This window comes from Pygoscelis adeliae, unplaced genomic scaffold (genome assembly GCF_000699105.1).
Source record: "Pygoscelis adeliae isolate BGI_AS28 unplaced genomic scaffold, ASM69910v1 Scaffold38, whole genome shotgun sequence".
Taxonomy (NCBI): Eukaryota; Metazoa; Chordata; class Aves; order Sphenisciformes; family Spheniscidae; genus Pygoscelis; species Pygoscelis adeliae.
The window spans coordinates 20,762,443-20,777,392 of record NW_008825614.1 but is presented as its reverse complement, the minus strand read 5'-3'; the positions used below and the strand labels follow the sequence as shown (position 1 = coordinate 20,777,392).

At 37.7% G+C, this 14,950-nt stretch overlaps 1 protein-coding gene across 1 annotated transcript in view; it reads right to left on the bottom strand.

Moving 5' to 3' along the window:
- The window catches only part of LOC103924545 (receptor-type tyrosine-protein phosphatase mu-like), a 323,454-nt gene that overhangs the window by 236,711 nt on the left and 71,793 nt on the right, over nt 1-14,950 (bottom strand). Inside the window, exon 5 of the mRNA XM_009333074.1 lies at nt 6,773-6,947. Within this exon, the coding sequence (XP_009331349.1) occupies nt 6,773-6,947 (175 nt within the window). The remainder of the gene's footprint in view (nt 1-6,772; nt 6,948-14,950) is intronic.

Sequence of the window (14,950 nt, the reverse complement as noted above, 5' to 3'; positions counted from 1 at the left end):
GAGATTTAAGTGAGTTACAGAACACAAAAAATAGATATTTCTTCTCTGTGGCTCAGAACAGCTAACTTGAAAAATGAAAAAATCTACTTCAATAGTAACAATACCATTTTTCAATTTTTCTTTTGAGGTGAGAGAGTGAGAGAATGGAGCCATGCTACGTTTGTGGGGGAACAAGGAAGAAACATTTATCCTGCAAGCTAATTTCTTTTTAATTAAATAGTAACTGTTAGAAAGACGATGCCACGATATTCCCACGTGACACTGTTCAGGACATCATGAGTAGATGAAGTGATAAAAATAAGGTATCAACCATCTCTGATGTTATGTCCACATTAATAACATCTTAATTATTATAAAACTAATCAAACCATTATAATTTTATAGTCTTGAAATCAATTAAACAGCTTTAAGAATTTTTTCCTTCCATTTTCCTATTTTGTTTTTTTAATACATATATATATTATTGTGCTTCTCTTTTGAGCATGCAAATGATTCTACCCCTTTGGAAACAACAGAGAGCAGTGTCATTTTGCAGCATTTAATTGGGGATGAAGGGCAACAAATACCCCCACTGATAACAAAAGACATGGCAATGACTTTGAAACACCACAGTTCTTCATGCAATATTTTTTCAGAAGTCTTTAAATAATTCCTGCCAAAGCATTTAATTATTTTATTAAACAATAACTCTAAACAGTATGATGCATATAACACTTGAGCTAATTTCACACTATTCCTTTACTGAGGCTGTTCAGGATGAAAACTTGACCTGATCCAGTATCCTAACATTCTTAAAATTACTCGTAAATTCATCATTTAAGAAAATTTCATTGTTGTATTTTATACATATTTTTAAACTTTACAGAAAAACAAGTGTCCTTGTATCGCTCCCAAGTAACAAGCAATAGGACAAGAGGAAATGGCCTCAAGTTGCGCCAGGGAAGGTTTAGATTGGACATGAGGAAAAATTTCTTTACTGAAAGAGTGGTTAAACATTGGACCAGGCTGCCCAGGGAAGTGGTTGAGTCCCCATCCCTGGAGGTATTTAAAAGATGCGTAGATGAGGCGCTTAGGGACATGGTTTAGTGGGCATGGTGGTGTTGGGTTGATGGTTGGACTCGATGATCTTAGAGGTCTCTTCCAACCTTAATGATTCTAGGATTCTATAAACTGATAAGCCTATGCAGGTACAATCTAATTAGTTGAACATTAGTAGATATCCTGCTAAACTCTGTAGTAGTAGTAGTATTACCACCCATCCCTAACTAGGCATAAACTGTTCCCTTCCCCAAACATGATTCCTCCCAAACCCAATTGCTCTGACTTGCCCACTTCTGACTCGCCAACTCTCTTTTAAGACAGTGGCACCTCAGCCTGCACTGCTCTCGCTCCATCCTCATCTGCTCACACAAGTGGTTTAAACCCATCTACCTTTCCCATTCTCAGCTTTGCTCAGTTTTCATGTTCTCCCCACACTATGGTCACCATCCCCGCATTCCAAACACCACTAAATTCCCACCCCAGGTTTGTTTTTTTCTTACCCCAGACTGTATCTACAAGCTCTGTGCCTGTTCCTCTCCCTGCCTTCCAGTCTGCTGCTGTTCTTCTAACCATGCTTCTCCCTAGCATCTGCTTTTCCTCTCCCCTCCTGCACTAGACAGTTCCCCTTTCCAGACAGTTCCCTTTTCCACTGGCCTCAGCCCCCATCCTCATCTCCTACACACATATATATGTATATACACACATACATATTTTTGCATATGCATGTATGTATATATGTTTATCTTCCACCCTTTGTCATCTTTCTCCGTAGTTTTTAGTGCTTATGTAGTCCCAATTTTCACCTGCCTCCCCTCTCATTTCAAAACACCTCCCAGTTTGCCATACCTTTCAGTCCCAACACTAACAACCTCATCCGAGCATGCAGCTACTTGCTCTTGCACCCCTCGCTATCCACATCATGCATCTCACCATTTTACCCGCACAGTAGAAGGGCTCAGCGAGGTGGTGGGCTGAATACTAAAAGCGCAGGAATGGTAAGCTCACAGCTTTTGGTTCCTGTGCCTGGATCCAGCCCATCCCAGAAGAGCTCAGATCAGTGCTTACATTTAAATTCCATCCACTGTATCTAGAATTTGGGGGGAATTTGAGGGTTTAACTCGGAGAAGCCTCCATTGTATATAACAGAACAGGGGTCTTGGTGGGTTTTATTTAGTAGCTTGTAAACTGACGATACTTGAAAACAGATTTTCACAGGAACAGAAAAACAGTATTATTGACATAACTATTACCCTCCTGAAAAAAATTTCCTGCTTCAAAGCCCAGAGTCTTCAGCACTTTCCTATGGCAAGTTTGCTAAGATGGCTGAACTATCTCAACTGTTTTGGATGGAGGTTTTCTCAAAACCTTCAGGATGAGGCACACACCCACACTGGAAGATATCAGCCTGAAATCAGTTTGTGAAAATATGAGCATCTGAAAACAGGACTTCATGATAGCAATTGTCAGGCAACCATAAAAATAAGTCCTAATACCACTGCTGTCCGTAAAAAAAGGGTACAGACAGATTGATAGATCCAGCTTGAAAGGCTAGTTGGCGGAGAGAGAAAATAGACGTTAAGTACCTGTGTATACTTAAAGTAAGAACAACTGATACAACAGATAAGCAATCTTTAATATTTTCTTACTGTGTCTTGATCTCAAAATGATTTTGCCCTCCGGAATAAATTCTTCACTCTAGAGGTCCAGAAGAGGTTTGGTTCTGTTCCCAGTGTTAAATCTTCCATTTGGAAAGATGCAGACATTCAAGCTGCTGTCAGCATTACAGATGGTTACCTTCCTATGCCCTCACTTAAAAAGCTAACAAAACTCCTTTTAACCAATTTGACACCAAGGTTTACCTTGTTTGAACTCAATAAGCAGTCTGAACTCCGTAAGAATCTGATGTCTGCTCAGACAGGCTCATTCTGTTCTCCTAAATCTAATCTGTGTTGGATGTGCCCACTATTAGAAAAATTCAGCCTAGGGACTGTATGGAGAAGTCTAATTTACTTCACCAAATACATTTAATCAATTCCACCCTACTATTTTCCTTTTGCTCAATGTTTGATTACTTTTATGTCACCTATTAGATACGAACTGCTGTTTTTTACAGTAAGTGGGTGATCTGACAAGGCCAATTTCATGTCTCCCATTAGATAAAGTAACGTTTCAATCCAATTCTCTGACAAAACTTAGATGAGGATACTGTGTAGTTTGAGCACACACAATGACAAGGCACTTGTCTTTTCAGCCTTTCCTATCAGAACAAACACTCGGGTAAATTGAAAACCTCCCCTTCAGGATTTATTTAAATAGAGCAATCAATACTTTATTTCACTATCCTCTAAAAGGCATATACGATAACACAAACAAGTTTTAAAAAAAAAACCCTTTTTTTCCTTCTTGTTTGAGGCCAGACTAATTGTTCACTGACAGGCTTTTTGCTCATTAACTAGACAATATTCATGTTTACAGTTCTTTAATAAGATAACATGGGATTAACTGACAGCTCTTTAATTGCTTTCTCCCCTCCCCACCCACCCCCATTAAACCTTGCTATAACCATATCTGCTCAGGTAAAAAAAAAGGGGGGGGGAAAAAAAAGGAACATTTGGCAGTTTCTTATATCTCTCTCATGTTCAAGATTTGATTCCTATTCCTTTGTGATTTCAGGTTTGGTTTGCAGCACCTGACACTAATGGCCTTCCCACTGATTTTGAAAGTTCTGGTACCTGCTCTCCAGTGCCACACAACATCACGCCACAGCAGCACTACAAACTTTAAAGAGGTTTACATAAGAAAGTAACTGGAATCTACTTAGAGTGAGTTCCTGTTTAGTGAAACTACACCTACAATGAAGTAGAATGAACGTCATACAGAGTTGTAAACCCACACTACTGTGCATGTCCCTATTTAAAAGGAAGGATATTTTGAAAAAACCCCAACTCCAGTGCAGGATTTACTTATTTGCAACTTGGTTTACAAGTTCAGTAACCAGAATGAAACAGAGCATTTATAACTGTGAAGAACTAATTCTCTTTAACTTACAAATGCTAGGTTTGACTCTTCTGTCATCCTAGCAATGTAATTCCAGGGAAATTCCTCTTAAGTCAGCTTAGTTACACCAGCGTAAATGAGAAGAGAATTAGATTCATTGTTTCCAACAAAGAGCAGGGAGTAATTACACCACTGTTTCTACACATACTATTATTAACCCATCAGTAATTCCCATGTATACTAAGCATTGCATGCAACATGGGTAAATGTACATTTTTTCATGATTTATCAATGGTAATGGATTAAAAAAAGATACAGCTGCACTGAAATAAATCCATTATCTTTGAATTCTGCTAACTAACATTGCAGAAAAGCTGCTGGAAAAATTAGGAAATAAAATTTCTTAATTATATGCCATCAATAAGAAAGCATATTTACTAATTAGCCCCTAATGCTGCTATTTCAGTACAGTCACCTAAGGTTTTACAGCACAGTGTTTAAAATGGGTCTTTTTAGGTCAGAAGGAATGGCCTGCAGGTGGTCTCATAAAAGCTCCAATACAGGCAATGGGGATTACCATAATTACATTGCCACTCCACAATGGTAGTTAATGGGATTACACCTGAAGGCTATACACTTGTTCACAGTGCCCAGTGCAAATTTTCTGAAAGAATCTGGGTAAGCACAAATGCTTTAATGATACGCTTCATAATTTCATCTACTGCACTGCACAAGGAGCACTAATAAATTAAAACACCTTAAATCAAAGAAATGGAAAAAAATCTAACTTCCTTGGCTTTCTGTACCTCCTGTCACTGATGCAGTCAATCTTCCATCTGCCTCCTTCAGGCAGTCTCCGTTCTTCCTCGTTTCCACTGATGTTAGGTCTGAAAGATGCTTCATCATTTCTGCTGGGGTTCATACTCCACCCTTTCTCGCTCTCTCTGCTGACTTCCATACATTTCCATTTTTCGCCACTCCTTTTATTTCCTTTTCATGCTATCTTTGTTTGGACTGAAGTTACCTCGTTTTTTCCACCATGCCTTATAATTATGTTCTCATCTCACTTTCTCTATTTGTTTCCTTCTTCATCTGTCCACTCAAATAGCTCATCTAAGTTTTCATATTACAATTTGTTTTGTCATGTTATCTTCATACACTGGTTATTCGCAACCTCCTCCTCCTCATCTTGCCCTGCTTCTCTCCATTTTCTCTAAAACACATCCACTTTGCTTTGCCTTTTTAATGTCTTCGTCTGATTCTTTATGTATGCCACTGTGCCCCCTGTCCTTCAAACCCCTCCTTTACTGCTAGCTTCTCATACACGTGCTTTCTATACTGACTTCAGAAACAACATCCATGCTACATTTTCAGATCTAACAGTTATCCTACACCTTGCTTATTGCCCTACATATAAGTTGCCTTTAGGAAGAGGATCACATCTTTAAAAAGTCCTGACAGATCCCATATTAGGTTTATAAATATACAAAATAATTAAAGAGTTAGGAGAAATAAAAAAGCAAATCCCAGATCAACCAATAACGAAGCCCCTTATCCAGTCTGCTGTCTGCAATCAGAACTGTACAAGCTCTTATACTGCAATAGGTACTGATTTTTTAATTAGATGACTAAGCCATTAGAAAAGTTAATTTGTATCTTAACCCAAAAGATAAAACCTAAAGCAGAATTTGGAAAGCAGAGTGACAAGAAGCTATTACACAAAAATTCATTTCTTGCTCCTGTTACTCCTTAGCCTGTAAGTTTCTTTAACTCTATTAGAACAGCTATAATGATATCATCCGTGATAACTGGAATGCTATCCCCAAAAGAAAAAAAGTCCTATCCAACGAAGGATACTGTTTCTAAAATCAGAGGATGCATAACGGATGCAAGTGTGTCCTTCCTAATTCCCAGAGGAAAATTCCACACCTGTGGTGGATTTAGTTTTAGGGCACTCATTCACTCCTTGCCAACTTGGATCAAATTGTTTTCAGAAAGAAGAGAAAAAGAGCCTTTAGACCTTCATCTCACTTCTTGTTTGTTAGGCACAGAATGGACCAGAAAGGGAAGACACGTAACACAATAATGTGGCTCCACAGCTTAGGTGCTACAGAATCTGTTTTTATCTCTGAAAGAACAAAAGTAAAATTTTGTTCCTCCAAAATACTAGTATAAAAGAAGCAATCAAAATGCAATTTAAATATAATGAATGTTAAAAATTTGTTTTAGCGCAGTTTTCTATAATAAGGATGGACATACCTGTATGCATTCTGTTTATGTTTAAGTGTTTCCTGTTGTTTTTTAAAAATCCCTCCATATGTTGGAATATGTGTATTTTATGTGTTCATTTTAATGTAAATCTTTCATCTCTTGCAGTAAATATATTTTTAGAATGCTATCTCCATAAAGGAGGTAAATAGGCAGTATTACATTCACACCTTAAAAAACATCTTGTAAATATACTCTTAAAGACATATAGTTCTAAACAGTGCATTTTGGGGAATTATTTAAAACAACAATGAACAAGTAACTAGTGAATTAGCCCTGGCTTCTTCTGGCTTTCTCTTGTTACAACTGGATAGGCTCTTAAGTTTTACATAAACCAAGTCTATTTATTGAACCCCTTTATCAACTTTAACAGGCTATGGGTGACATTCTTACTGAATTAGCAATTGCAGATCCTTACTCCATACACTGAGCATGCAAAATACTGATTTTTTTAATTGTGAAATACCTTTGACTATCAGTTCTGCATAGTTTGATACACCAACTCCTCCTTCTGTCCGAATCATGCAGCGATAGTTGCCAGCGTCCCGCTTCGTAGCATTTACCACACTAAAAAGAGCTACAAATCGGCGAAAGTTGAACACTTTTATGTCCTTCAAAGGTGCATCCCTTACATAAATACCCTAGGCAAAGAAACAAAAATAAAGAATATTGTTAGTCATATTTTTAAAAAAATACTGAAAACCAATTTTATTTCTCTCAAGTTCCCCAAGAGAGGAGGCAAGATAAAAGCAGAAGTCTGTATGTTACTTTTACAGATGTTTATGCTGTGTGAGACTTTACTGCCTTCCCATGTGAGTTAAACCATTCATCATCAGTGGGCGACCACTCATCTGGAACAGCTGCTTTCAACTCTTTATAGATTAACTAATAGAAAGATTTAAGAGCCATGTAACATTTACTTGCTTGGCTTGCTTTACACAAATATTTAAAGTTATTTCTTTTAAAGAAACATGAAACTCAGCATACTCAGTCTCCGCTTTCTCTTCGCCTCTGCATCTGCTACTTGGCATATACATCTTGCACAGCTTGCACGGAAATGTCAGTGGATGGTTCTCATATAGCAGCACCTACACACGGGGTTATCAGTGACTCAGGTGGAAGAGACTAGGCACAGATTTACCAGGCGAATGACCAACAAGGCAGAAGCTGCTTCCATCTCCCACTTCCACAGCATGATACCGGGAACCGGGCAGTTTCTACCTCAGTGCAGTGTCTTGCCCTCAATTCAACATATTGCACGCACAGCACAGGAAAATGAGCTATGTAACAGCTGAGGAGAACAAGGCCCAGCATAAGTCCCATGCTACCAACCTGCTCCCTCATGTGATCGGTGCATGGCTGGAGGAGGAAAAAAGGGAGCATAGCAGACAGAAAAGGGCAGAGATGACATCTTGCCATGTCCTCTGACACAAAGATGAGGGCAGAGAGACTTGGCTCTCGGATCCTCGTAAGAACTTGTGCTCCACCCACCCATGAAATAGGATACGTGCACTATGAACACTCAAAAACCCTCAGCCTGGGTTGTCATATAAACTGCCAGCAATCCACGAAGGGAACCGCTCAAATACCCGGCCCCACAGAATGTATTTCCCATCTGTTTCTGTGCATATGTAGAATGAAAATTGGAACTGATCAATGCATTGCAGCATTTATAATAAATTATTATTTGACTGGGGTCCCATAGTCTTTTTCACCTTCTGCTTATTCTAGAACACACTAATCTCGCCTGATTTCAAATGTCTTAACTGCTGTTCTACAACAGGAAATCTTAGTTTGATCAAATAATCGACTGTATGGCCATTTTCCCTCAGAAAATGTAAAATCATCGAATTACTAGAGCTGGCTGAAAAAAAACACATACAAAATCTAGTGACACCATTTACTCAAACAAGCAAACAAGAAAGACGGACTTTTCAGAGAAACATACATTTCAACAAACTGAAGGCTACAGCCATTATCAAAACATTAAGAGAACCTGGAGAACCCCAACAAGCACCTCCCAAAAGACTCTCTCTCCAGGAAGGCATATGCACAGTCTGATGCTACGTAATGATACCGGTTATTTTTAGTAGGTTTTTCTGACTTTGGGAGCTTCAAGCAGGGCAAGGGTCCTGCACTACCAAGCTTCTATAAACCATCAACACAGCTGGTGATGTCTGTTTTTCTGCCCTAGAGTTCGTAGTTTGTCCAGCAAAATTTAAGACCAATATAGGAAATATTGACCTCAGGTTGTTCTGGCCTTTACTTGCTACCATATTGAAAGTACCCTTAAAATACCAGTTATAACCAGAGAGTTTCAAACACCAGCCACATAAAACTAAACTCATCCATAAATCACAAAACTAAGTCAAAGTTAATCATGCTATTAATGCCAAAGAAGCAGCATAATTCACAGTAAATGCTTATTCTCATGCACAGTAAGGTAGTTATTCCCTCTTCAAAAATAAACACGGGTGATGCATAGCTTATTTAGAAGAAAAAAATGCTTGTAAGATGCCCAAAGAAGAATGTACCATCATGCCTTAAAAATTACTCAGGCTTAAATTATTACTTGAGAATTACTTCAGATAATTGCCAGCTCCTTAAAATTCCTAGAATTCTGCGCTGCAGATAAACCGGCTTCTCTGACATGGCATGGCAGTTACTGAAAACAAAACTTGGAAAGAAACATTTCAAACTACTATTTCAAAACTACTATTTTTACTGGTTTTGCCACTGTAATATCCTTCTAGCAAGAATGGCTACAGATAGCAGGAAGCAAGCAGAGAGGGTTAATTATGATTTTGGAGAATGAATATTTCTTAAGAGCAACATTATTTTTTACCTAAGACAATAACTGATTAATCCTAATTATCAGAGCTGCTGACCATTCACAAACCACATGGTTTTAAAGTGTGTTTCTGCAGCTTTCAGACTCTTTAAGGACTCTGTGCATAGCCTAGTCATGTGCTTACATTACATCCACCCACGCTAGTTTTTCCTTTTTTCTAGTTGCAACATCAGGAAGTTTTACACAGGTTATTTCATCCTGCCAAGAAATAGGGTAAGTTATTCCCTAGGGAACAACATACCACCACACACTGATTAATTCTAGTACCTAAACTAGCTCAGCTCATTTAGAGTGTGAACAAGCCCCTTTGCACTCCAGACTGCACGGTACACCCGCCCTTCCACGCAGGGCACCTACATGCGGAATTTACCGGGACTCTCATGAGTTACAATGAGTTATAACACAACTGAAGAACTGTGTAAATATTTTAAGAATTATTTCTTGCTGTTACCACCCAACAAAGGCTACAGGACTCTGTTAAAGGGAGAAAGAGATGAAGAGAAAGGACTAGGCAATGCCATAAGACCATATAATTTCTGCCTTAATCCGCAGCCTGTGAAGAGAGGAGACCATGGAAAGGTATGATGCACGCACACTCCCCACTGGCCCCACACAGAGGACTGTCTCCTACCACGCTGGCCCCCTCAGACCTCCCGATGGCCAGTAGAAATCCTGAACAAAACAGCCTGGGTTGTCATATAAACTGCCAGCAATCCACGAAGGGAACCGCTCAAATACCCGGCCCCACAGGACGTATTTCCCATCTGTTTCTGTGCATATGTAGAATGAAAATTGGAACTGATCAATGCATTGCAGCATTTATAATAAATTATTATTTGACTGGGGTCCCATAGTCTTTTTCACCTTCTGCTTATTCTAGAACACACTAATCTCGCCTGATTTCAAATGTCTTAACTGCTGTTCTACAACAGGAAATCTTAGTTTGATCAAATAATCGACTGTATGGCCATGCAACACGTGCTATCCATTCACGTCAATAATTTCGACTGAAAAAGAGAGAAACCAAAGAGCATTTCAGAGGCACACATCATTTTGCTCAAATGAACAAGCTACAGAAGCCTTAAATGTAACTCAGCTTGGCTCTACAGAGGATTTGAGCCTTTTTGCCCCCACTGAAATCCAGATGTTGAACAGGTTGTTAATGGTGGCTTCAAAATCCATGAAGGAGCTCCACAATAAAAAGCCTTTATTATTATTATTACACACCTGTAAAATATATGTGAGATTATTATTAATAAAGATTATCTTGACTGACCTAAACATTAAAAACTCACAGAGGCAAAGTGTAGAGTGTCTAATTATATGTTAGAACTCAAATAGTCCCACAGAAATCACTGGCATGACATTTCCTACTAGAACTCAAAGGAGAAAAAAAAAAGCAAAACAATTTTTTTTTTCTTTAGTCCTTTATTTTTCCTTGAAAAATATTTTCAAGGAAAACATAGCGTCTGGAACAGACAAAGACTAAGAAACATAATTGCTTTACTTTCCACAAGAAAAATACAGCCCAAGAAAGCAAGTCTTCCCTCTCTTCTGGGACGACAGCAAACAAGTAGGAGAGCCACCTAATTGATTTAAGCCTGAGCATAAAGGAATTGTAATGAAGGTAATGAATTCAATATTTTCTTTTCCGTATTTAACAGGCCCCTTTAAGCACATTGTATGATAAAAGACAAGCTCTCGGTGCCAACTGTCAACAGCTATTTCATTTAGAACAGCTAGAAATAACTTACTTATATCAAATGAACATTCGTTTATTGAACATATTAGTACATCCCACTACAATTTTATTACAAAGAATAAGTTCAATCCACAGGCATTGGAGAAGAGAGTTAAAAAAAAAAAAAAAAGGCTGCAAGTAAAAAAAAAAACCAACCAACCAACCCCCCCCAACCAAAAAAACCCCAAACAACCCACACCTACAACCTCTCCCAAACACTTATTTCAGCAATGGACAAATGGCAAAAGACTATTTTTAGTCTGAAAAAAATGCTATTTATAATTTGATATACGAATACAGAATGCCTTCCTTTTTAACTGTACTCACACAGCCAGCTTCGCTCCCTTTATTTGTGATTCACATTTTGTTCTCTCTGAGTTACTGCACAGTGTCTTCAGGAAGCTGCACAGGTATGACCGTGGTCACTTTTATGGGTTAGTTAACTATCTGAAATTTGGAGGAGAATGTGAATAATATTTTCTTTTCCGTATTTAACAAGCCCCTTTAAGCACACTGTATGACAAATGACAAGCTCTTGGTGCCAACTGTCAATGGCTATTTCATTTAGAACGGCTAGAAATAACTTACTTATATCAAATGAACATTTGTTTATTGAACATATTAGTACATCCCGCTACAATTTTATTACAAAGAATTATTTTTAGTAGCATTGACAAAAATAAGTTTTTAACACTCACTAATGCAACATTCTGAAGTCCCACACACAAGAGATCATTTACGATCGATTGCTTTATTAATTATAGTCATTAAAACCTTAACCTCAGTTCTTTTAAGATAGATTTTGAAAATTACTGATAGGTCTTGCAAACTACCAGTTTTTATGTGGAAGTGTGAGTCTTTACAAATATATCATATCTTACTGAAGATTAAACACACAAAAAAGAAGACAAGTCTGTAATTTACTAATCCCATTCCACAAAACAGTATAAAATTCATGATTTACAATGCAACACTGGCACTCTATATTAAAACCCATTGAAACAGGTTGTCGGAGCAACTTTCTGGTGTCCTTCTGTTTTATGGGTGGGGTTTGTTTCTTTTAAATACAATTCAAAGATAAAGATAGTTCTTTTTATTTTTTTTTACTTTAGCCCTGCTTTGCCACGTGAAAGATTGAGGCTTCACTACAGATTAAGCTTGCTAGCTCTTTCTGCCTCTGGGACTCGGAGAACTGTGTGAACAGGACACTTCATTCTTTGGAAAGAGGAAACTGCCATAATCATTTAATGCTAGACCTGCTTGGACTACAAAGGCCATGTCCCCAGGGCAGAGCTATCTAACCTTCTTAGAGCAGAAGAATTTTGCCCACAAAACAAAGATTGCAAGATGTTGAGATCCAAAAATGAAAATAACGGGTTCCACTGGCTGCTGAGCAACCCATATGTTTTCAAATGCTCAGAGAAAGCTTTTAAAAAAAGAAATACACATATTAAAAATGCTATTTAAAACAACTAATGAAAATATATAACTGGTAAGTCACTTGTAAGAATAAATTTTCTATTAAACAACATGTTATTTAATATATAGGGATATTAAAAAAGGATAGATACAGCTTGAAAATCCATATTCCTAGTACCAGCATATTAAATGCATACAGAGACAGCTTAAAGCACTTTAAAATGCACATTATTTTTCCATTATAGGCAAGCTAGAATGAAAAGAAATAGGTTGATGGTTTTTTAAATTAGACTTACAGTCTCTTTCAGGCAATGAACTAACTCTAAGTCTTCTAAATGAACAGCAATTTAGCAGCAACAAGATATATATTAAACCTTTCAGAAGTACTTTTAACAAAATGCAGCAGTAATTCAAAGGGATTGAAGTCCTGGGATGTTATATCCAGCACTACCACTGCATTAATCACTCACAAGGCATGTTTCAACAATTTTGCCAGAAGAGACTTAAAAGGAAACATCGGTCAGTCACCCTCTGTCCATACAGGTAGATTAAGCAGCTTTTCATGCATTTAATAAAAGAAAGGGTTTGCATTATCCCACTTTCAAATATGCACATTTATAAAATTGTGATTAGAGTCATACCAGTGGGCTCTAAAATAACATCAGCAGTGCCAGAAGTAATTTTGTTTAAAATATGTACAAAATCTAAATCAAATAGTAATTAATACCTCAACAAAATTGCTTCGCAGAGTTCATATCATTCCAATAACTAAGACAGTTGGCTTTACCTCTGAATTTCTAGACCTGCTTTCATAACCAAGACAACTGTTTGTCAGTCTAGATTAGAACCACCACAGATTCTGTGATTATCTCGTATTTATTCCATCTGTGTAAGTTAACAAGTGTGTTTCATTCAAGTAATGAGGCCATGCTGGAAAAATATTATTATTGTCCTATTTGAAATTATTCTGCTATGAGCCAGAATTGCACTCTGCATGTGTAACTAATGGGCATTCAAGCAAAATGTTATTATTTTACCTTTCAAGAAAGATTTCAGCCTTCAATATTTTAATGTTTGATAACTGAGCCTTTTCTTCAAATCACATAGCTCTCCATAAATCTCTTTTTATTATGACTAAACCTAAATGCTGCCTGGAGCTGCCAGGTAGTACTGTAAAATATTACTAGTTACACATCGAGTAGTCACATTATCAAATATTAAGTAATACATCTATTTAAATACAATTAAACATATAGAAAGTAAACAAAGACATTATTGCATTTTCTGGAGTCATTAAACTCAGTATAATTTACCCAAAGCAGTTACTCTGTACTTACATACTGAAATTGTTTTGTATCATTCTGACAGGAGCAAATCTGTTATTACTACACAGAGATTTTAAAACAAAAAAATCCCAAACCCAAAACCCTGCTCAATCTATTTTTTTTACATTAAATTCCAGAGCGATAGAGAAGAGTTAATATTCTCTAACAATTTGTCAGTGCTCACAAAATATGTAAAAATTCCAAATCTTCTTTACATTCATCTTCAAAAGCACACAATAGAATACAAAATGACTGGTAGGGAACTACATCCTCAGAAACATCTGGAGAAAACAGAGCACTAGGAAATCTCTCTCTAACGCAGTTTTATACTTTAGATAGAAATTATGGCAATGATCCATGTATCTGCTAAGCATTTTGCTGAACCCATAGCCCTACTTATAAAGTCATTTGATCTAATACTCTATCTTAATTCTTCGAAATATGCAACGCTAAGTACTTCTCATCACCCTTTTATTTATATTAAAAATTCCAAGAGTTAGGATGAACACTGCTAAAAAATGAAGAGAACATACATAGGATTTTAAGTACTCTGGCTTGGAGTTCTGCAGCCGCAAGGCTTACGGAGGGGCTGGGAAGGAGCAGAGTGATGAAGAGAAAATGAGAAAGTAAAGATCATTAGCATAATTTTCATCCGTACACACAATGCAAAGTATACTAATGCAGGCATTTATCTGCCTTTTCTATCTAAGTACATAACAGGACCGTTAAAAACAGTGCAGTCGTGTCCCACATTCTCTTCACTGGAAAAGTGTTATCTTGTTGGGAGGAAACATGAAGATGAAGAAGTCCAACTTGCAAGTTCTGGGGACAACCTGAAGTCTATTCCAAAGTCATAAACAACCAGAATAGCAGGCAAAACCAAAGTGATACTGAGTCCTACAAAGCAGGTACGGAAGAAGTAGCCAAGAAGGAAGCACACACATACTTGACGATGAAAAATCATGCCCTGTTCAGGGTGAGGCAGCAGCCTCCTGAAAAGATCCCTTCAAATGGGAAGAATGAATGGCAAGAAGAGATGCATGCCTATGGTTAAAGAAAGCTATAGTAAACCCCTCAACAGTGACAGTGCAATTTGTGAATAGAGACAACCAGAGCAGTAATAACCAGTAACAAGTTAGGTACACATTGGTTCCTGTAACAGACAAGCTAATGTAGAGGGGTTTGGCTGGAGGCGTTTTGGGCTTAATTACCGAGTGTCGTGGTTTAACCTCAGTCGGCAACTGAGCACCACACAGCTGCTCGCTCACTCCCCCCCTCCCCGGTGAGATGGGGGAGAGAATTGGAAGA